The sequence below is a fragment of the Akebia trifoliata genome, chromosome 12 (assembly GCF_017979445.1).
Source record: "Akebia trifoliata isolate Shusen 1 chromosome 12, ASM1797944v1, whole genome shotgun sequence".
NCBI lineage: Eukaryota > Viridiplantae > Streptophyta > Magnoliopsida > Ranunculales > Lardizabalaceae > Akebia > Akebia trifoliata.
In genome coordinates this window covers 14,282,486-14,307,396 of record NC_141386.1, presented here as the reverse complement: position 1 = coordinate 14,307,396, position 24,911 = coordinate 14,282,486, and the positions used below count along the sequence as shown (strand labels likewise).

Here is a 24,911-nt window from a genome sequence, read left to right as displayed (position 1 = left end):
GGTCCTAAATTAATCTACTCGATGGGATCTACGTTTTATTAATAGGTGCCCAGACCTAATTCTAACTAGAATATTTCGTAAAAACGTTTTAACATTGCTGTCCCAACCTTCATTCAGCAACAATTCCAAATTTACAGATTGAGCTTGTATCGATGATATCTAAGGCTTCCGATAACGAAATTGAGTGAACTCCGATTCTAAATTAATTTACTCGATGAGATCTACATTTTATTAATAGGTGCCCAGACTTAATTCTCACTAGAATGTTCTATAAAAACGTTTTGACATTGCTGTCCCAACCTTCATTCTGCAACAATTCCAGATTTACAGATTGAACTTGCATCGATGATATCCAAGGCTCCCGATAATGAAATTGAGTGAACTCAGGTTTTAAATTAATCTACTTGATGAGATCTATGTTTTATTAAGAGGTTCCCAGACTTAATTCTCACTAAAATGTTCTGTAAAAATGTTTTAACATTACTGTCCCAACCTTCATTCAGCAACAATTCCAGAATTACAGATTGAACTTGCATCGATGATATCCAAGGCTCCCGATAACGAAATTGATTGAACTCAAATTCTAAATTAATCTACTCGATGAGATCTACATTTTATTAATAGGTACCCAGACTTAATTCTCAATAGAATAATTTGTAAAAATGTTTTAATATTGCTGTCTCAACCTTCATTCAGCAACAATTCCAGATTTACAGATTGAACTTGCATCGATGATATCAAAGGCTCCTGATAACGAAATTGAGTGAACTCAAATTCTAAATTAATCTACTCGATGAGATCTATGTTTTATTAATAGGTTTCCAGACTTAATTCTCACTAGAATATTCTATAAAAACATTTTAACATTATTGTCCCAACCTTCATCATTCTATCATTTTCATATGTCAATTTGAATCTTTCATTATTTAGGGGCCATAAAAAAGTGATCCTTAATTGGACAAAAATGCAATACCCAAAATCATCCACAATCAAGCCAGAAAAATAAATAAATAAATAAAATAAATCGAACTAAATAATAATAAAAACTAGTTCATCATGGCAATGCTTCCATACTTGGGATTTTTCAAGTTTGATCCTCAATAGTCCCCAGTGGAGTCGCCACTGAAAGCGCCCACGATCCGCGGGGTGCGCGGATCCACTTTTGACCCTTGAGGTTTGGGAGTCGCCACCTAGTTATTATGGTCTAGAAACCGGATATTGACCCTAAACGGATAAAAAACTAATCTACTGAAAAAAAAAATTAATCCGGGGATCACATTACGGGGTTGGAAGGTGTTAGGCACCAATCCCGCCATGTTAATGCCGGTCTCTACTTATTCCAAATAAGATTACATTGCTAACAAAAAACCTACATAAAAAAATAAAAGAAATTTCACCTTCGATACGTAAAGATTTTATTCCCTCAAATCTGATAAAACTGCTCCTTGTACCATACTCTTTACTTCGTTCTGTCTCCAGATCTGATTTCTAATCTCTGAGGCAAGGTATCTCTTTCTTGGATCTAGATTCCTCGAACTTGTTATGATTTTGGGGTATTTTTGAAGGGCTTCTAAGTATTTTTCACTCTAAAATTGAAAGTATGAGTGTTAGGTAAGGAGTTGGGGCTCCAAAACTAGGGTTTATGGGTGGCTAGGGGGACTTTTTGACCTACTTCTCCTAGGGTTTATCATTTGATACGAAAATAGGGTATGGAGGCTCCTATTTATAAAGTTTTTTAGAAGAATTAGGGTTTGATTAGGGTTTCTTTTAGGGTTTTAATTAGGGTTTGGACTTTAGTCTTATGAGATTACTTAGTCTTTAGGGTTTTGACTTTAGTCTTATGAGATTGACTTGATTAGTTTAGATTAGGATTTTGATTTAGGGTTTTGACTTTAGTCTTATGAGATTGACTTGATTAGTTTAGATTAGGGTTTTGACTTTAGTCTTATGAGATTGACTTTAATACTTTGACTTTAGTCTTTCTTGGTTGACTTTTAATATCTTGACTTTAGCCTTACTTGATTGACTTTAAGATTAACTTTAATTTTTGGAGAACCCCCATTTTATTATATCTTTAATTCTTTGGGCCCCCAGATGGAGGGGTCCTTGAATAAATATCGTGGCAACCATCAACAATTTTGCCTGAAAGCCTGATTAATCGATTGTTTGGTTCAAATTTTTAAATTAATTTTATTAATGTTTCACTTTACATTATTTAATGGTTTATTTATTAATTTCAAAATTTTTAATTATTAAAATTGTAAAATTACCGTTTTGCCCTCGGAGAGGATTTTTTACGTTTTAAGTCATTTTTTAATGTTCCATGATATTTTGGAATCAATTTTTCATAAGAAATTTAATGGGAATGTTGGTTTTTGTCATTTATGAAGTTTTTTGTATGAAATGGTCTTAAACTTTATGAGGGGCATTTTCATAATTTTGTCGAATTCTGTATAAATTGGCAAAATGATTTATTTGATTTCGATTTATTATTTTATGTGTTTGAATGAGTTTTCCTAAGCGTAACGTAGGCTATAGGGTTGTTTTGATGTTAGGGGTATTTTGGTAATTTGATCATTTTTAGTGATTTTTATCGTGAAGCTTCTTTTTGTCTGCAAGATGATGATTTCTATGTTTCTAGGGTCATATTTTCCTAGCGTAGCGTGGTTTCTAAGGTTTTGTCAGTTTGAGATACCTCGTCCAGATTTCTGAAACATATCTGGTTACAAAATAAAGTATTGGAATAAACATCCATCATTGGGAACCGTTGCGATCGGGTTGACAAGTTGATTAATCAGACAAGTGCAAAAATGGGGTGTCTACACAACCAGGATTTGAGATTTTATTTGGCATGGGTTGGCCTGACAAGGAAGAAGATAGAGCATCTGAAGAATTCGAAGGAGCAGGTGATTGGCAGACAACCGTGGATTCACTCAATATCGCTCAGATGTTTATCGAAGAAGGAAATGTATCAGTCCTGTCAGTCAAGAGTGGTGTTCAAAACCCACAATCTGTAATCAAACCCGTAGTCGGGTCTCTTTTCAATTACCATGTAATAAGTCCTTTGTTGTATCTCAGGTCTGGTCATGATAAGTCTGTCGAGTCTGCAATAAGTCCTGTCACCCCATCTATCTTTAATGAAATAGAAGAAGTTTCTGATTATCCCGAGTGCAATAATGATTTAACTGATAATCTGACTTCGAAGGATGAATCTTCTGATGAAGAAACTCCTATCAAATTAATTAAACTACTTGAACAAGAAGATGAATGTCGGGCTCAACCTGTAATGGAAGAAATAGGACTAGTCAATCTCGGGGCTAAAGAAAATCCTTAAGAAATTCAAATTGGAGTCACCTTATCTCCCGAGGAACGCGAAGGGATAATAGATTTTCTTAGAAGTTCAAAGACGTATTCACGTTGTCTTATGAGGACATGCCAGGAGTAAATACAGATATCGTTCAACATTGGATTCCATTGCATCCGAATACTCGGCCAGTAAAGTAGAAACTCCGACGTATGAAGCCAGAATCGACTTTGAAGATTCAAGAAGAGGTCACTAAGCAGATCAATGCTGGATTCTTGAAAGTGGTGGAGTACCCATAATGGATTGCTAATGTAGTCCCAGTTCCCAAAACAGATGGGAAAGTGAGAATGTACGTGGACTTCAGAGATTTAAATAAGGCCAGTCCAAAGGATAATTTTTCGTTGCCTCACATAAATGTATTGGTCGATTATACAACAGGGCATGCCATGCTTTCGTTTATGGATAGGTTTTTGGGGTACAACCAGATAAAGATGGACCCTCGTGACATGCAAAAGACATCATTCATCACGTAATGGAGAACATTTTGCTACAAAGTCATGCCTTTCAATTTGAAGAACGCTGGGGCTACCTGTCAGAGAGCAGCTACGACCTTATTGCACGACATGATACACAAGGAGGTCGAGGTCTATGTGGATGACATGATAGTGAAATCCAAAGAGACACGTCGCTGCATTAGAAAAATTTCTTACAAGGATCCAAAAATACCAGTTACGCCTTAACCCTCAAAAATGCGTATTCAGAGTGACTTCTGAAAAATTAGTTGGATTCGTAGTCAGTCAAAGGGGGATCAAAGTAGACCCTGGAAAAATCAAAGCTATACAAGAAATGGCACCTCCTAAGACTGAAAAACAGATTCGGGGGTTCTTAGGCAGAATTCAGTATGTCAGTAGATTTATCGCTCAGCTCACCAATGTGTGTAAACCTATATTCAAGCTTCTAAAAAAAATGAGCCGACAGTATGAAATGAGCAATGCCAAAAAGCTTTTGACCAAGTTAAGGAGTATCTCTCAAATTCGCCCATTTTGGTTCCACCTACCCCAGGTGAACCTCTTCTCCTTTACTTGTTAGTCACAGAAGAAGCTATGGGATGCATGCTGGTACAGTACGACAAAGACAATCACAAGAGAGGGCCATCTACTATATCAGCAAGAAGATGTTAGTGTATGAACGAAAGTATTCAGCTCTCGAAAAGACTTGCCTGGCACTAGTATGGGTTACTCAAAGGCTTCGACACTACATGCTCTCTCATTCTATCATTCTGTTATCTCGGATGGACCCCCTAAAATATCTCTTCGAGAAGCCGGCACTGACAGGTAGAATTGCACGTTGGTTGTTGTTGTTATCAAAATTCGATATTACGCATGTTACGCAGAAGTCTATCAAGGGAAGAGCGGTAGCAGAATACTTGGCTGATCACCCAGTGGCAGAAGGAACAAGACCTATCGATTAATTGCTAGATGAAAATATCCTGAACCTTGAAGAAGAATCGGGAGATAGAGTATGGCGGTTATACCTTGATGGAGCGGCGAATCAGAACGGGTATGGAATAGGGGCAGTCTTGTTCTCTCCCGAAGGATGTCACATTTCGATTGCTATTAAGTTAGCTTTCTCCAATACTAATAATACAGCTGAATACGAAGTGTGCATTGCCAGGCTCGAGGCTACTTTGAATTTGGGTATCACAGAAATTGAAGTATTTGGAGATTCAGCTTTGGTTATACATTAGTCGTTGGAAGAATGGAAAACTAAGGACGTGAAATTGAAACCCTATCACGAGTATCTGCTAAATTTAGTAAGGAAGTTCAAAGTCATCTTGTTCCAACATCTGTCAAGGGAAGAGAACAGATTCACTGATGCTCTGGCCACTCTTTCTTCAATGATCCATTTGCCTTCAAGCATGGAACTAAGGCCTATCACAGCCGAAATCAAAGATAAACCTGCATATTGCCATCAGGTCGACATCGCTGCTCGACTCCCTGACGGAAAGCCATGGTACACTGACATCCAGAAAGTATTGAAAAGATAAGAATTTTCAGTTGAAGCGTCAAGGAAAGAACGACAAACCCTACAGAGATTCGCATCCCAGTTCATCCTATGCGCAGGAAACTTATATAAGAGGTCTTATGATGGAATCCGTTTGTCATGTTTTGATGAAAATCAAGCTGAACGATTAATGGAAGAGTTGCATTCCGGAGACTGTGGACCGCATATGAGTGGGAAAATGTTAGCCAAACGAATCATGAGACAGGGGTATTACTGGCCAAAAATGGAAACAGACAGTCATCACCTAGTTAAGACCTGCCATAAATGTCAAGTACATGCTAACCTCATACATGTATCTCCATCTCAGTTAGTTTGTTTGACTTCACCATGGCCATTTTCTATTTGGGGTATCGACATAATTGGCAAAATCACACCTAAAGCATCGAATGGACATGAGTACATTCTCGTGGCTATTGATTATTTTACAAAATGGGTGGAGGTCACTTCATATGCTGTTCTCACTGCATCCAAAGTTGTCAAGTTCGTCCAAACTCATATTATCAGTCGATATGGGGTACCTTCTGAATTGATCTCTGATAACGGGTCACATTTCAAAGTTGAATTTATTTTCCTGTGTTCAAATTTCAAGATCCGACACCACAAATCATCACCCTACCGTCCCCCGACTAATGGAGCAGTTGAAGCAGCCAATAAGAATCTCAAGACAATCATCAGGAAGATGTGTCAGTCGCATAGGGATTGGTCTGAAAAATTACCATTTGCGCTCTGGGCATACCGTACCTCGATACAATCTTCCACATGAGCCACCCCTTATTCACTAGTGTACGGAATGGAAGCTGTCTTGCCAGTCGAAATGGAAATCCCGTCTCTCAGAATTCTAATGGAAAGTTAGTTATCAGAAGTAGACAGGGTTCGTTACCAGTACGAAGAGTTGAACTTAATCGATGAAAAAGGGCTTAAAGCATTGTACCACGTGTAAGCCTATCAGAGAAGAGTCGCTCAGGCATTTGATAAAAGGGTTAAAGTTCGCGACTTACAAGCTGGAGACCTCGTACTTAAAGAAAATCGAGCACCCATCTTTGATCCTAGAGGCAAATTCCAGCCCAATTGGAGAGGTCCTTTTATTGTCAAAGAGGTACTACCTTGGAAAGCTATTAAACTCCAAGATCACGATTGCATCGAATTACCAGAACCGACAAACCTTGACCAGATCAAGCGGTGTTACATTTGAGGAGGCCATCTTCGATCGAACCAATTTTCCTGTCACCTAGTTAAATATCTCCTTTCTAAGCCCCTTGTAGCCTTTTAAAAATAAAAAAAATAGAAAAAACATTTTTCTTTCTCAGCCCGATCACTTAACCCAGGGGAGGGAAATGTTCGAACTACGTTTTGGTCTGATCCCAAAATTTTGCGGTACGTAGGCAACCTGAGAAGTTACTTCAGGCCCGACCAGTTCAAAAAAGAAAAAAATATATCCCTCGCAAAGAAAAATTGTCAAAATGGGGAAGGAAAAGAAAACTATTTTAAAGGAATGCCACACAAAGAGCAGTCGGGTTTTTGAGCCTCAAGTCTCCTTTCTTTCTTTGCCTACTCCTAGGCCTACCTATGGAAGTCCTCCTAAGTACCACATGAAAAGGTCGAGGAAAAATAGTAAGCGTGATCAGACAGTAACTCCAGACCTTTATAAAAACCCGAAAGGGCGGCTTAGGCAAAAATTAAGGTAAGCTCGCAAGGTTGAAAATCCGAAAGGACGGCCTTGGCAGCAATTAGAGTAAAGAAAAAGAAATTTATAAGCTCGCTAGATTGAAAACTTGAAAAGGCGATCTAGGCAAATATCAGAGCATGCTCGCTAGATTGAAAACCTGAACAGGCAATCTAGGCAAAAGATAGAGCAATCAAAGGAAAATCTTCGTCGAGCCGAGAATCTCCAAAGACGAGTCAAGTCAAAGCCTCAGAGTTCTGAATGTCCAAGCTTCAATACCTAGTTTAAGTCAGGCAAAAAACTTAGAAGCCACATGTATCTCGTCTACGACTGATCTGGAAAAGTTTACTTTCCTAAGCGAGCCAAAGAGGAAAGAATGTGATCTCCAAGATGAATCTCAAAATTGAATATTTGTTTCCAACAGATGAGTCTGACTCATGATCTTCAATAAAGTCAAAATTAAAAGTGAATCCTTATTGCACTTGTAATAATCTAAGACTTCTAATTTTCATATTAAGGGGCACTTCTCCTTTTGTCTGGAAGCATATTTATTTTTCCCTTACATTAGGGGCATGTCATTTCAAAATATATTCAATTATCCCTAGTGTAATGACCTATCAAACTAGGGGCATTTTTGTTCTTAAGCCTGATCAATTCTAGCCCCAAAGGATAAGGAAAATCTGAAATTAAAGTTTACCCTTTTGATAGCATTTTTTTGAAAACCCCTGAGGTTCAAATGTTGACCTGACTATCTAAAAAAAAGTGATTCCTGTGGAATGAGATTTTTGCTCCAATATTTTACTCAGACCTGCTTAGATTTTGCTCAGACCCGTCGAGATTCATTCTCAGATTTTGCTCAGACGCCGCCGAGGGTTTTCTCAGATTTTACTCAGACCTACTCAGATTTTGCTCAGACCTGCCGAGATTCTTTCTCGGATTGCTTAGATACCGCCGAGGGTTTTCTCGGATTTTGCTCAGACACCGCCGAGGGTTTTCTCCGATTTTGCTCAGACACCACCGAGGATTTTCTCAGATTTTGCTCAGATACCGTCGATGGTTTTCTTGGGTTTTATCAGACCTACTCAGATTTTGCTCAAACACCGTCGAGGGTTTTCTCGGATTTTACTCAGACCTGCTCAGATTTTGCTCAGACCCGCCGAGATTCTTTCTCGGATTTTGCTTAGACACCGTCGAGGGTTTTCTCGGATTTTACTCAGACCTGCTCAGATTTTGCTCAGACCCGCCGAGATTCTTTCTCGAATTTTGCTCAGACACCGCCGAGGGTTTTCTCAGATTTTACTCAGACCTACTCAGATTTTACTCATTTTTATTTGATTGTCTGAAAAAAAAACATGTTGCACGAATTTTTATGTTCATCACTACACAATGTCACACCCGTGCACTCGTATTGCATTCTCATTAATCAAGGAGAATTTTTCAAAATTCAAGGATCTGACATTTTTCCAAGGAGAGGTTACTCTCAAGGATCTGGATACTTTGACAAATTACCGACTTAGGCTGCAAAATGGACTGTCACTATCTTTGGCATTCGGATGTCGCACTATCTACCACAATAGATTGGGCATCTAGTTTGCTTCCACCCTCTACCAAAGACGGGCATCTGTAGACACACCATTTTTGCATCTGCCTAATTAGACAATTCGTCACCCGATTTTGGTGGATTCCTAATGATGAACATAAAAGAACTCGAAGGCTTGTGAGTACTGCTTGATTCCTTCTGTTTCTAATTTCTTTTCATCCCCCTACTTGTCACAACTCGACATAGAAGTTTACACACGCTTAGGATCGCTACATCTTACACCTGACTTAGCAAGTACGTACACATAGGTTCGTTACACAATTCGATAACTTAGAGACCTCGCTACGCTAGGAAAATATAACTTTAGAACTTAGAAATACTCACACAGTGACTGAAAGAAACCTCATGCTGAAATTCCTAAAAAAGTTGTAAAAATCACAAAAATAACGAAAATACCCTTCAAAAATTTTGGATGTCTGAAAAGTCTTGAAAGTACCTCCATTGCACTCAGAACGTGATTTAGAGTCTAACGGGACCCAAATCGATGAAAACAGAGAAATTTATAAAAATTTGTAAAAAAATCATCAAAATGACGAAAATACCCCTCATATACCTCGGACCTCGGAACTCCGAAAAATCTCGAAAGTACCTCCATTACACTCAGAATGTGTTTTCGAGTCTAACGAGACCCAAATCGATGAAAATAGAGAAGTTCGAGAAAAATCTGTAAAAATCACCAAAAAACCAAAATACCTTTCAATATCCAACTCTACAATTTAGAAATCCCGATCCCTAGGACAATGTAAATCGAAATCCAATCTAAACTAAAAATAAAATTCAAATTAAAAATTAAACAATTCAAATTAAAATCGAACAATTAAATCCAATCAAAAATATTTTTCAAATTAAAAATAATAATAAAAAAAATTCGATCAACCAAAATAAAAATTTCAAGTAATCAACTATCAAAATTAAACTCAAATTCTATCAATAAATTTAAAATTTAAAATCGAACCCAATAGAAAATCAAATTAAAACTCAAAACTTAACCAAGCGAAATCCCATCAACCGACCAATTAAAAATTAAAATCAATTTAAATTTCAAATTAAAATGCAAATTAATCAACCCGTTCAAAATTTAAATTAAAAATTAAATTCAAATTAAACAATTAAAACTCAAATTAAAATCAAATTGAAAATCACTCAATAAATTAAAATATAAAAAGAAAATTAAAATCGAACGATCAACTAATCGAAACAAAATAAAATCGACCAATAACCAATATTACAATCAAAATTCAAATTAAATTTTAATCTAACAATTTTAATCCAAAATTTAAAACCAAACACAAATTCAAATTTAATTTAAAACATAAATGTTAAATCAAAATGTCAACGAATCCAAAATTCAACTACATAATAATAATAAAATTCAACCAATCACAACTCATTAGCGAGAAATTACCGTAGTACGAGTAGCGTGGGATTACCACCTCTCCTTCTCCAAAATAAATAAAAAAATTAAAAAAAAAAAGAGAGAGAGAATAAAATGTGGGCACTCTCCAACTCCCTCATCTTCTTCTCCAACATCTCTAACTCCTCCTCATAACCACCCATGGTCTCCTCTCACTCTCCCATCTCTCCCATCTCTCCCTCTCTCCCTCTCTCATGATTTTTGGGGAGAACCACTATATAAGGAAAAGGCAAGGGACCATTGAAGGGGACTCGAGCCGACGTTTTTTTACTACCCTCCATAACCAAAAAACCTGCAACTTTCCATCTTCTTCCTCCCCCATTAAAAATTCAGCAACCTCCCCATTAAAAGTTCTTCAACTTTCCATCTTCTTCCTCCCCATTAAAAATTTTGCAACTTTCTATCTTCTTCTTCCCCCATTAAAAAAATTTCTGTAACTTTTTCATCTCCATTACAGCCACACCTTCATCATATTCCACCCATTAAAGCTCCAATTTCATCTATCTTGCTACCCATTTTTGTATCTTCATTAATCGTATAACTTCTCTCCAATACTCTTTCGTTACATAAAAAAAATAATAACAATTTCTCTCTCTTTTTGGCAATGCACCTTCTTTGATTTATTGGACACCCCACAATGGTCATCATCTCCTCCTATTCCAACATCATTGGGTGTCACAAACTTTTCAATTTCTTTTTGAAGGAATCCACGCATCTAAAATTATTTGGTAAAGGTAAGTTATTTTATTTATTCATTTGTTTATTTTTTTTTATTTTTTTATTTTTAGTTTATTTTTATTATTATTGATTCTTGATTTCATATTTTTATGCTTTAGAATTAATCCGTTGATTTTGGGGGCATACGTGGTATTAATGGCAATTTTTAATTTTTTAAAAAATTAGTGGATCAATTCGACCATTTTTGTTGATAGATTGATTGGGCCAACTCGTTATTTTCAAGTTAGTGGACCGGTTCATTGATTGTTGATGTCTATCGAGTCGATTCGTCGACTTTTGATGTCACTCATTAATGTTGATCTACTCAATAAAAATTATTGGTGTACACGAAAGATAAAAATAAAAAATCAATTTTCACAATAAAAATTGCTAGTCAACTCGTTGATTTTGGTGACATTGAAAATTTGAATCGAATTTTTTAAAAAATTAGGCACGTGGATTAAATCACCGATTTAATACAAGTGGCGATTCCAAAAAATTAAGATTCTTTTGGTTAACAAATTGCGAGTCGACTCGTTGATTTTGGGGACATTGAGAATTTGAATCAAATTTTTAAAAATTATGCATGTGGGTTAAATCACAGATTTAATACATGTGGCGATTCCGAAAAAAAATTTATGATTCTTATGATATAAAAATTGCAAGTCGACTCGCTGATTTTGGAGACATTGAGAATTCGAATCGAATTTTTTAAAAATTAGGCACGTGGATTAAATCACCGATTTAATACACGTGGCGATTCCAAAAGAAATTAGGATTCTTTTGATTAACAAATTGCGAGTCGACTCGCTGCTTTTGGGGACATTGAGAATTTGAATCGAATTTTTAAAATTAGACACGTGGGTTAAATCACCGATTTAATACACGTGACAATTCCAAAAAAAATTATGATTCTTATGATGTAAAAATTGCGAGTCGACTCGCTGACTTTGGGGACATTGAGAATTTGAATCGAATGTTTTAAAAATTAGGCACGTGGATTAAATCACCGATTTAATACACGTGGCGATTCCAAAAGAAATTAGGATTCTTTTGATTAACAAATTGCGAGTCGACTCGCTGCTTTTGGGGACATTGAGAATTTGAATCGAATTTTTAAAATTAGACACGTGGGTTAAATCACCGATTTAATACACGTGACAATTCCAAAAAAAATATGATTCTTATGATGTAAAAATGCGAGTCGACTCGCTGACTTTGGGGACATTGAGAATTTGAATCGAATGTTTTAAAAATTAGGCACGTGGATTAAATCACCGATTTAATACACGTGGCGATTCCAAAAGAAATTAGGATTCTTTTGATTAACAAATTGCGAGTCGACTCGCTGATTTTGGGGACATTGAGAATTTGAATCGAATTTTTAAAAATTAGGCACGTGGGTTAAATCACCGATTTAATACACGTGGTGATTCCAAAAAAAAATTATGATTCTTATGATTAACAAATTGCGAGTCGACTCACTGATCTTGGGGACATTGAGAATTTGAATAGAATTTTTTAAAAAATTAGGCACGTGGGTTAAATCACCGATTTAATACACGTGGCGATTCCAAAAAATTAGGATTCTTTTGATTAACAAATTGCGAGTCGACTCGCTGATTTTTGGGACATTGAAAATTTGAATCGATTTTATTTTAAAATTAGGCCCGTGGTTAACTCACTGATTTAATGCACGTGGCAACTCAAAATTTGTGAGTTAACCCACTGAATTTAATGCATGTAATGGTTCAAAAATTGAATCTCTTTGATAAAATATCGTCAATGAGCCAATTCACTCATCTTATATACGCGGCATTGAAAATCGATTTCGTATTGTTCAAAATATAATCGAATTGATCCATTAATTTTTGGTGTCATGTATGCCTCATTAAATCATGTAATTATTTTAATCGTAGGATTTGTTTAGTAAATCCGATGCAATTTGATGATGATTGGACCCTAGTTTGACTTTTAGTCTTTGAATGTTGACCGAGGATATTTTTGGATCGTAGTAGAGACTGATCATCTTGATCAGGCGGGTTCGGTGCCTAACACCTTTCGAAATCCATAACCTGACCCCTTACCCATCTCTCTGATCCACGGACCGACTCATATCAATTTGGAGTTAATTTTGGTTCCTAAACCTAAACTACTTGGCGACTCCCCATTTCTTAAAAATCCCCGAGATACGTAGATCGGACCTCTAATATGCTATTTAGAGGATGACCGCGGGGTCGAGGCGATTTCAAGTGCTCTCTACTTCCACGAGTTTAAGATAGACTGGAATCTCTTACGTGCTATGGCTAAGCGATGGAACCCCTATCTTCATATATTCCATATGGGGTATATGCACTTGTGCCCCACTCACGAGGATTATTGTGGCATCATGGGGATATTCACTTCAGGACCTCTAGTCAGGCCCTCATTGAAGACCGGATATTCTATTGACCTCGCGACAGGACTGAACATTTCCAAGGAAGAAGCCAAGACCTTAGTTCATAACAAGAGATTGGACTTAGTACATTTACTGGGCTCGTATCGCTCCTGCAGTCATCCTGTCAATGTAAAACCCGAAGCCTGGCGAGCTACTGGAGATTATCGATTGTGCCTAGGAATCCTAACCAATACATACTGACCTCTAATAATGATGGTCAAACTATCACTAAGTCCTTCATAGATATAGCCTCTCAACTCTCAAGGAAAGCCAATCCGGTACCTCTCATCTTAGCTGAAACTTTCTCAGGTTTAGATGCCATAAAAACTGGTGAGCGGGAAAGCTTCAAAGGAAGCCCCTACTTACTCTATATGTGGCTTTGTGATCATCTCAAAATCGTAAATATTCCCTCAAACCTCGAATATGGGCAAGAATACTTTTGCAAGAGAAACCTGTTAGTGCGTCACAACTCAGTCAAGGTTTAGAGCAAATGGTTAGACTCTCGTCTTGTCCGTCATATCGGTTTAAGATGCCCTTGGTGGATGACTGATCCCCCTGTTCTAGGAATCAAAGGATCCTATTATGTCCGTCTGATCGGTTTAGAAGAAACATCTTTTTACAATCCTAATTTGATCCCAGAACAATACGACGTACCTATAGAGTTATCTTCACTTCAACACAAATCTTTCTTTTCCCCCGAGCCTTTGACTGAAAAGTTAGTGCACCTCATTGAGAAGGCTTGGAACAAGCGCACCTTAGGGTATCCAGACGGACCTGCAGAATTCAAAGAGCCAGTTGTTAGAGTTAAGAGGGTCAAGCCTGACAACAATCCTAATGACCATTAAGACAAAGCCAAGCATCCATGTAAAAATAGTTCAAGTCAAATTTGTTGAAAGATGTTTTTATTAAGAACATTTCTTTGTCAATCATTTTCAAAAAAACTATTTTTTTTTTCAAATAAATATTTATTTCTTCTTTGAATGTTCATTGTGTGAATGGATTAATTAATGGATTGGTGCACAAACCTCAATAAAATGATTCTTTAAAATGTTATCAAGGGGGTAATACTGAAATTGATTAAATCTACCTTTGATGGGGTCATATAGGATTATCATTACGCCCAAACTCAAGCGCCCACCTCCTAGTTGGAGTCGTATGTCCAGTCGGTTAGAATGAGCTACAGTACCAAGTCAACAAGCAGAGATGATTCAGAATCTGAACTCATAAAGATCCGTAAGATCTTGGCAGCCTTTGCCAATGATATCAACAGTATAAAAGGCAAAGTGGAAGTGTTAGAACAGACCTCGGAATCAACGGGCAATCCCTTAGATGACCCAAAAGGAAAGGAGGCAGAAGAGAGACGTCCACGTGAAGTCTTCGAACTCGACGGAGACGAAGAGTATGTTGATGAAAATCTAGTGTTAGCTAACAGAATGTCTCAATTAGAGTCAACTATGAAGAGTATAAAAGCTATCGATAAAATTACCGCAGGCATTGAAGCTTTGAACCGTATCCCTAGAATTCGTTTGCAGAGAAGTTTGTAATGCCGAAAATGGACGAGTTTAGCGGTATAGGGTGTGCAAAAACACATCTTAAGGTGTATGTTACTAACATGCGCACTATGGGGCTCATCGACGAACATATGACATTGTTGTTTCAAAGAACTTTATCAGGATCAGTACTACGTTGGCTAATGTCTCAAGATCCAGTTACTGTGGGCACCTGGGAGAGCATGTCAAAGGCCTTCTGGCATCAGTATAAGTACAGTACCGAGATTGAAACTTCAAGAAGAGATTTGGAGGCAACTAAAGGGCTGTTTGTTTCAGCTTCAGAAGCCAGCTCCATCGGCTTTTTTGACTTTTAAGCCAAAAAATCCGGATGAGCACCGTTCGTTTAGGCTTTTTTAACTCTTACTAATATTAAAAAAAGCTGAAATACAGCTCTTATCAAGAGTCGTCAACGAGGGGTTTTTCTATTTTGCTTCTGCGCAAAGCCGTTCACCGAAAAATGGTTTAGGTGTAATAACCAAAATAACCTTCACCTTTTCTTGAATTTTCAACGAAAGTACAGACCTAAAACACTTCGTTCGATCGATTTTCAGCACAGAGGAGAGCACAGACGGCGTCACTCTCGTTGTAGCTCCCAACTCCTCTCTCGAATCCCTTTTTCTTCCCCAAAATTACTCATCAACTCCGCCAACTCCTCTCTGTAGTCTCTTCTTCTTCCCCAAGATCATCGTCTACTCTACTTCAACCGAAAACTCATTGCAAGAGACAATCTTTTCTCTTCCATCTCTCTCAAGCTAATCTCTTACTCACACAACGTCTCTCCCATTCTCTACAGGCTTTCAAAATATTATTTGTGCCATTAGGGTTTCTCAAATCGAACAAAGGCGAGTTTCTTTTATTTCACTTTCAAGTTTCCAATTTTTATAAAAATATGATTTAAGTTCTGTTATAGGGATTTTTTTAAAGAATTTTGATGTTGGTTTTTAGGTGTTTTTCATTGATTATATTTTAAAGAGTTTTTTTCTGATTTTTTTGAGATATATGTGTTATGTTAATAGGTATCCACCTTGGTTTTGGATTCCTTTTTATTGGAATCGATTACAATGTAATCTCTTGGAATGGAGTCGATCGAGAAATTGATAAGAACGAACACTTATCATTTTCAATCTCAAAGTTCCATCTCATTAAACCTAGATTTTCTTATTTGGTTTTTTTTTTCTTTTTGTTAGGACTTCTTTGAATTAGTTCATCCATGTCCCTTTCTTCTGAATTATTTTGTTAGGACTTCTTATATAAATGTTATGTTTTTTAGAATGCTGAAATGTGAGGTATTGATCACATTTCAAATATGATCGATGAACAATTCGATTTTGGCCTAATTCAAAAGGCTTAACAAATGGTCAGTTTGGTTTTTTTAATTTTTTAGGACCCTCTGACTCCATATAAATGTTCTATATTTTAGAATGCTGAAATGTGAGGTACTGATCACATTTCAGATATGATCAGCACCTCACTGTCCATGAAGCCTATGATGAAGAATGCTGAAATGTTTTGCTTTTTAGAATGCTGAAATGCTGAAATGGATTCATCTCATTATCCATGAAGCCTATGATGAAAAATGCTGAAATGTTTTGTTTTTTAGATATGATCAGTACCTCTTTATGTTTATGTGCACCATTTATTACTAAATGTGTTTAAAACCAATCATTCTTCAGAATTTGCTACCAATTAGAATAAATTAATTATGCCATATTGAGTCTATAATTGAGGTTCCATTAACCCATCAAGACCATACCCTCGTAAAATATTTTCGATGGAAGAAAATATCAAAGGGACCTATCTCTTATATTTTTTTGGATAAATCACCAAGACTTGAATGCAACATGTTAACCATCCCATACTTGAGTAGTAATTTTCCATCCATTCCATGAGTTTTATCCTGAATTTGATTTTTTTTTCCTTTAAGCTTGCTTTGCTTATCATTGCTTATCTCCTATGTATTGAATATGGTTACTCAATCTAACTTGGAATTCATGATGACTATTTATATTAGCCATCTCCTTTGTTGGTATTATTTTTACATGCATAAGTTGATCTCATTTTCTCCTAATACCTATAATTGTGTTCTACCTACATCATTTTCATTTGATTGCTATTGCTAATTGACCCAACACTTTTGTGCCACATTTTTTGATCTTGATCATGATTGTGCACATTACTGCTGCTAAGGTCTATTTACAATTTGATGTAAATTTGGTCTTTGTTGCAACACTGTCACCTATTATAATTGATTGATTCCATGTTTTCTACTGGCTAATGAGGCGTTATTGCCCATTATTAGTGTTTAGATAGTTTTGTGACTACGTAGTTAAAAAATGTTCTTTGTTGGGTTTCTGTTCTAAGACTGATTTATATTTTATTATTGTTTCTTATCACCACACTACAAAATAAAGGGTTTCTAGAGGCTTTTTTTTAGGGCAATTTAGCGAAGCGCCACTTTAACAGTCGCATCAATGGCAGTTTTAGATCAGGCACCTCCTAAGAAACTAAATCAGCTGCATTCGGTAAAAAACGCCTCAAACGATCAGAAAATGAAGGCGATTTTTGGCAAAACGCCTCCAAAGAGACGATTAGGGGTGGCTGTTTTGCGAAACCGTCAAAGAATCTAAATCTGTTTTGGTTCAAGAATTTCTCTATATGATTTTTGGATGATTTTCTCGCAGGAACCCTAGAGACTCTCGATCTCCCTCTCTTCCTTTGATTGAAAAATTATCGCTAAATCCAGATCAATACGACGACTCTGAAATTTTTGGTGCAATTCCTTCCCGTCAAATCTTTTGCAGTATTTTATTTGCTCTTTGGCCCGATTCCTTTACTATCTATCTCTTTGATCCTCTCATCTCGTCCTCTGGTTCTCTCTCTCTCTCTCACTTTTTATCCAAAAGCCCTAAGGATTGGAGCTCTCTCTCTTTACCTGAAAGCCCTAAAAATTGGAGCATCTCAGTTTGACTTTATTGGCACCGCTGCCACTTTACCGGTGAGCTCTCTCTCTCTCTCTCTATATATATATATATATAACTGTAATCGATTGAGTTACCATATTCTGTGCTCAATACTGATGGATTTGTTGAGGAATGAGAGCTGAAATTTCTTTCAAAAGGAATCCAGTGTTTAATCATCTTAGTTCATATCAGAAGTGTTCATTGGACATGCCTAGCTTATATAAATGATTATTTGGAAGCTTTGTTTTTTATGTGAAGGGAATTAATTACCTTTGTTCAAGCTGGATAGTTTGCCATCCTGCCCTAGATATTTTCCCCCCAAATTGTTTGTTATTTGAAAAAAAAAATATTTATCTCTCCTGATAAACCTTTGTTGGTGTGCTTGTGTGTGGGGTGTGTTTACCATCTGTGATGATTTCATTTGTTTTATCCATTTTTTCTGTATTTAAATTTTGAGAATATCCCCCCTTTTGTTCCTTCCCTATTCAATCCATATTAAGAAATAAAATGGGGTTGTGAAGTTACTGCTTGTTATTCATAGTTTACTCTATTTTTCTTGCCATTTATGTGTGTCAAGTAGTGTTTGTGAAGACTGGAAAATTATAAAATAAAAATGTATATGTAGGTCTGTTGTTACATTGCAACATTGGGGTTGTTTAGGTGAAGAAGATAGAAGTGTAGTTTAGAATTTGTGGCAATAACTATTGTTGTTTTCTTATTAGATAAATCAATCCAATTTTTGGGTTTCTTTTTTTTTAAATAGTTATAAAAATGAATAGTGGAGATGAAGGTTTTTCATGGACTTAATAACCCTAGAAAAGTATGGTTGGTGCTATTTTAGATAGGAATACAAGGAGTGATTCGTTACAAATCAAGTGCTTTGAAACAAAACAACAAGAAGAGTGGCCCTGCTCATCTTGTACCAGTTCATGTACAGAAATATAACAAATTCTTGTTTTTTAGCTTCTAGATTTGCTCTAATATTTACTTGTTGCAAGCTTAACATCTATTGTATAGAACTTGAGCTAATTTGTTGCATGCAATTAACACAAGAGTGTTATTCATCTTCTTTACATAAAATTTAACAGGTTCTATACTAGATGGTTCATTCCTCATTTTTTTGTAGAAATTAGAAATGATTGATCTAAGGAACTTATAGTAGTCCTTTTATTGAATGGGTTGCAATAAGATGATTAAACTAAATATAACCAATGCAATCAATAGGGATGTTAGTTTTTTTTTTTAAATTATGGGATTTAGTCATCTAATTTATGGCTTTGTAGTTTAGGATATCTGAATTTTGGTTTTATTAAAAAACATGATAAATTTAGACTTATACCTAAATGTGATGTTTCTAATGCCTTATATAAGTGTTGAATTTGGTTTTTTATTTTTTTAAAGTCTCATTTACTTTGATGATGGAATGAACTAATTAGAACTTTTAGTGTCCAAAGTACAGAATATAGCCGTACGAGTAGATCATTTACCCTTCTTTGCATTAGTTTCCTACGACTACTCACTGACAGTATATTTGAATTGATTGTCTATTGTTAGCCCAAGGATAGCTTCTGGTTCTGTGAATTTATATACTCGCCATTTTGGTTCTTCGTTAAAGAGGTCATCAATGACAAGTGAGGAATACAAGAAAGTTGTACTGCAGGCTAAAGAACATATCTTAGCCAAAGAAATATTCCAGGCTGTGTTAAGCCAACGTTTTGAGCATCAAACATTTCCAGACCTGTTTGAGGTTTATAGACCATTAATAGTTGTAAATCTAAGTCCGCATATGGGGTATTTGTAAGTATGTCTACTTTTCTCTACAGCGTTTAATAATTTCAGCATGTTAATATTGATTTTAATTATATTTTCTTTCTTAATGAGGCCTAGGGATGCATCTTAGTGGCTTCAAGTCCAGAAATTCCAACCCGTGTCAAGAAGGTGAACTGATACAACTACTTATGGTGAGTAAGATAATTTTACTTCTAAATTGACTTTCTCACCGAGCTAAGAAATGGTCTTCCGTAGACTATACATAACCAAGTTGTTCATGGATTTACTATTTATTATATGCATTATAATACCATAGAAAGGAATTTATTCATCATAGTTTATATTAAATCTTGAACATAATAATGTTCTTCTTTTTGGTATAAAACAGTCAGGTTTAGAGTTGTGCAACCCTCTTTATGTTCTCAGAATAAGGCTGTTAGCCGATTGCTTGTTGGGACTGTTAGAAGAGGTAAGACAAGCAAAGAAGATGAGATATTAGAGAAGCAACTGTTGAATGATGAAAAGCAATGTGTTGAGCACATTATGCTAGTTGATTTGGGTCGTAATGATGTTGGAAAGGTAATCCATTTTTTAATTAGCATGGAAAGTTTTATTGGACTGAATCTCCGAAATCATATTTTTCCCATTGTTGTCTCTTTTGCATCGTTTATTTTCTTTGGCTATCTAATTCACTCAAATGTTCAAAGTAAAGCTAATTTTTCATATTATTTCTTTGACTTCATTCCTTTTGTTAAGATTCCAAATTCAATGTCTATGGGCAAAAAAATTGTTTCACTGCCTAGATTTGCTTATTCGTTGTCTATATCATTTGTCGTTATCGTTTACAAAGATGTGGCTAAATTATTTGTTATCTAGACTAGTATTTTTATGAAGCCTTCTACTTCATCTCCAACCTATGGGGTATTGGAATGTGTATAGGTATGTATATTAGATTGAACACTTGTTTCTATGGAGTGTACAAGTCATTGTGTAAAAACATAAACAAAACCAAAAAATGCACGTGTGTTCGGTTAGTTATTAGATGAGGACAGCTATAGTTATCATTTGTAAACATACCTGAAAAATCCAAATGCCGAACTTTTATAACTTTACCTACTAATATCAAAAGGTATATTATCATAATATCGTAAATAATACCCTCAATCAATTGAATAAAACTACAATACCACACCAAACCATAAACTTTGCATCGGTTTGAATGCTTTTGGTCAAAGAACAATCAAGCATATAATGACCATATAATTTACTATATTTAACAACTGTAAATCAGATGGATCGGGGAAGCATCGTACAATTTATACCCCATAGATCTCAAACTAGTACTTGTTATCACATCCATTTCAAGAACATTACATATCTGAGGCCCATATTTGAATGTTTGCCCACTAATGCCACCAACTAAGAGTGTCCCACCCACACTTATAAATAAATAGTCAGTCCAAGATTTTGGAGTTAAATCATGCTTCAATGTCTCCTCCAGAAGATCAGCCCATAGAACTCCTCCACCAATTTAGATGATCTGTAACAACTCTGCCAACTTACATTCTTCAAAATTTGGTTTTATGAAGTGGACATGGGCTGCTACTATATTGCAAAGTTCTAACATCGTCTGGGAACTTTGAAATATGGCCATTACTACACTCAACTCTGCCAGTATTTTTATTTATTTTTTGAGAGATAATCAAGTAAGACACTTGTTTTCTATTAAATAGGTTCTTTTGTTTGTTGTTATGACTATAGTGGATTCAGGGTCAAGCACTTTAAGGGATCCTGAGGGGGAGAAGGAATATCAGATACAATTAGCATTGGAATTGAGTGCAAGAGAGGATCTCAAGGCGGTGTACATTGAGGCTGTAAAACAGATTAGTTTGGGTTCTTGCCCTTCTCAAAACGTTTCGGCCAAAGTTCTTGCATATAGATATTGGGTTAGTATCATTTTTCTCTCTCTCTCTCAATCTGTATTTTACACACACACACTCACACTATGTGTGTTACTCTGTTGTTAGCTTCTGATTTTTTAGTCAAACTTAATGAATTTTGTCAGTGAGACTCCTAATCCGTGAAGATTGCAGATGATATTATTGCAATTTAAAACACACATTAATTTGAGTGTAGGGAACACATCTATTTTTTCCTCTTGGAATGTGTGTTTCATTGTCCCGACATTGAGCAATTTGGTTTTTTCAATGAACATTGCAAGTTCTAATCTAACTTTAATCTTGTATTGCCTTTCGGACGAGCCAATCAACAGCACTATTAGATTCACGCCAAGCAAATATTCATAGATGGATGAATGAGTCCATTACTGCCATAGTTGCAACTGCTGCTGCCAATAGCCTGAACAAAGGGTAATTCTCCTTCCCTGAATTGCCTCTTAACTCATCAATGGAACATGCCTTTTTTCTGTTAAATGATGCATTACTTATGTTTAATCTACATTTTAGGCCAAAACTGAAGGAGCATATGCAGTACTGTGTCGATCATCCTGAGGAAATCAGCAAGCTTGCAAAAGTGAAGGTTCAAGTTTCGAAAGTTAAGGGAGTTATGATGGAAAACATTGAGAAGGTTAGACCCGGTTAATTTGTTTTGTAACGTAATTACTCCTGAACTAAGATATCTTCTTTATTCACAACTGATTTTGTGGCACTCTCATGTAGTGTCTACCAAAATAGTTTTTATTCACAGAATGTCTTACTTTTGTTATACTGGAAAATGGTTAAATAAAATAAACTTAAGAACATTGTTCAAAGTTTCGTTTCATTTCAGAATGTTTCAATGGAATATGCTGGTTTTGGACAAAACTGGAATGAAACATTGACCCCGAAACATTGTATGTTTCAGAATTCTTGGAATGTTCTGGTCGAGACAATTTCTTGTTTTTCCTACTAGCAGAAACATTACATTGAAATGACATTTGAAATCTTGTGTAAGATATCATGAAAGAAATCTAAGATAACATAGAAAACCAAATATATTATCTACCGACGACACTTTTGCACCTCTTTTGCGTGCCTATTGCGCATCTGGGTTGCTAGAGAAGGCTGAGGCTATTTTTGCTAAGATGCGAAAACGTGGACAAATTCCAAGTATGTTTCTTCTACAATCTCTTAAATGTTGAACCCAACATGGACCCATACAAGTTGGGAGCTGTCGTTTGTATTTAATGAATTCTTACCCATTTAATGATCAAATCACATTAGCTTGTAAATATTGAATATTACATCTTTTACTTACTCACCAAAGATTACTTGTGAATTTATCTAGTAACAAGCCTTGATATTTTACTCAGGTGTGGTTGTATACAATGGTTATATTGATGGGTTAATGAAGGGAAGAAACACTGAAAAGGAAGTGGAGATTTTTCAAGGGATGAAGAGATATCGTTGCAAGCCATTTACGGATACATATACAATGTTGATCAACTTATACGGAAAGGTGGGTCCCATTTTTATTTTATTTCCAATTTGTTTCCTCCCTTGTGAAGTACAAAATTTATTGTGTTATTTATATTGTAGGCCAATAAATCTTGTTTGGCTCTAAAGTTGTTTCATGAAATGAGAAGCCAAAAATGTGCACCTAATATCTGCACTTACACTGCACTAATCAATACATTTGCAAGGGAAGGACTTTGCGAGAAAGCAAAAGAAATATTTGAGGAGTTGCAAGAAGATGGGCATGAGCCTGATGTGTATGCTTATAATGCTCTCACGGAAGCTTACAGGTCAATGTCCGTTCATCTTGTTATGGTCTCTTATCATGGCATAGTTGTTTCAAACCATGTCTCTAGTAATAGGGGAGCAACTTGGTTTTGTTTAAGGCTAGTAATATTAACTTTCTCAATCCAACAGTCGTGCAGGTTTTCCACATGGAGCTGCAAAGATATTCTCTCTAATGCAGCATGTGGGATGTGAACCGGATAGAGCTTCATATAACATTGCGGTATATGCATACAGGAGAGCTGGTCTTCACGAGGGTAAGATTTGGAGACCTTGTTGAATCTTGCTTACTATGAATTTAAATATTCATAATTAATATACTTTCTTTCAATTTACGTGTCACACATTGAACTATAAGAACGTGCAAATCAGAAGTTCTAAAAAAGCAATGGGGGGACAAACAAGGATGTGAATTGAGTTAGTGGATACCAACACAATTGGATTAATAGAAGATATAGGACTTAGGTAGTGTTAACCACCCAACTACTCCAAAGACCGATCTATTGAAGAGGGAGAGAACTATGAATATAAGAGTATCATGGGGCTTAACTGGGGTATGACACCAAACATTACATTGAAATGACATTATTTTTTTAGTAAAATCCGATTTGGATTCTAAAATTTAATTTTTCACATAATTAGATTCAAGATCTCTATATTAGCTTTAGATTATAAAAGTGATTCTCTTAGAATCAAAATGGAAAGTATTTTTACTTGACTAAGAACCACCTTATTTTAATTAATTTAGACTTCTAGGTAAACATTCAAACTTAGATAAATGTAGTCCTCTGTAATCTTTCTAAGATGCAAAGATCCATTATTGTTGTGAGTTTAGTTTATCATTTTAATTCTAAAGCTTTTCCAAAAGTTGGTTTAACTCCTTTCACCACCTACTCTTCAAGAAGCAACATAATTCAGTTATTCTTTAATTTGTTTGTATTTATTATTTTGCATAATTTTCCCCTTTCTAGGTACCCAATTCCACCCTTCAATTTTTCTATTGAAGGAGTAACATCAATATCAGTTGATGTACATAAGTATGGGTTGGCTCCAAAGGGAACTAGTATAGTTCTATATAAGAATCACACCATTAGAAAGGTAGTGTTGTCTATCGATCAATGTTTGAGTTACTTATTTTGTTTATAATTCATAGAGTCGTCTCTTATTTTATAGTGAAAATATTCGTGAATACGTACTTTGTTTTTGGATTTCGTAGATGTATGTTTGGTACATTGTAATTTATGTAGCGTAGACCTCCACACAACACATTTACAGGTTGTGACATCTTTTTATAAACATGTGATAAGTGAAATGTGGGGTGCCAATAACAGTTCTTTTTCTTTATATAATTGCAAGTTTTATTTTGGAATGAATATTTTATTAATTTTTTTTTACAACATTAGAGGCGGTTTTGAACTGCTTCTAATGTTGTTTTTTTTTTTTAAAACTAATTTGTTATTAGGGGCGGTTTTAAAATTGCCTCTAAAATATAAAAACCACCCTTAAATAACAATATTTAGAGGCAGTTTTAAAACTGCCTTTAAATTATTCTTATTAGAGGCGATTTTCAAATAGCCTCTAAAACATAAGAACCGCCCTTAAATCATATTCTTTAGAGTCAGTTTTTAAATCGCCATTAAATTATTATTATTAGAGGCGATTTTAAAATAGCCTCTAAAAATATAAAAAACGCCC

The 24,911-nt window shown here is 35.6% G+C and overlaps 1 protein-coding gene across 1 annotated transcript; it reads left to right on the top strand.

Annotated features, from left to right (window-relative positions):
- The first annotated feature begins 17,231 nt into the window (after positions 1–17,231).
- Positions 17,232–24,122, top strand: LOC147388928 (uncharacterized). Its single transcript, XM_086418761.1, has 11 exons — positions 17,232–17,744; positions 19,264–19,506; positions 19,591–19,647; positions 19,868–20,058; positions 21,213–21,425; positions 21,736–21,848; positions 21,945–22,065; positions 22,536–22,586; positions 22,790–22,935; positions 23,016–23,221; positions 23,357–24,122. Exons 3-9 carry the CDS (start codon positions 19,599–19,601, stop codon positions 22,823–22,825), a joined length of 774 nt encoding a protein of 257 aa, XP_086274887.1. The 5' UTR covers positions 17,232–17,744; positions 19,264–19,506; positions 19,591–19,598; the 3' UTR covers positions 22,826–22,935; positions 23,016–23,221; positions 23,357–24,122.
- The last annotated feature ends 789 nt before the right edge of the window (positions 24,123–24,911 follow it).

What these genes read in the sequence shown, in the direction of transcription:
- LOC147388928 (XM_086418761.1), top strand. Translation starts at nt 19,599, where the DNA reads ATGCATCTTAGTGGCTTCAAGTCCAGAAATTCCAACCCGTGTCAAGAA. An exon ending in TTCCAACCCGTGTCAAGAAG is followed by an intron (nt 19,648 to 19,867) that starts GTGAACTGATAC and finishes GGTATAAAACAG; the next exon opens with TCAGGTTTAGAGTTGTGCAA. An exon ending in TGATGGAAAACATTGAGAAG is followed by an intron (nt 22,066 to 22,535) that starts GTTAGACCCGGT and finishes CTGGGTTGCTAG; the next exon opens with AGAAGGCTGAGGCTATTTTT.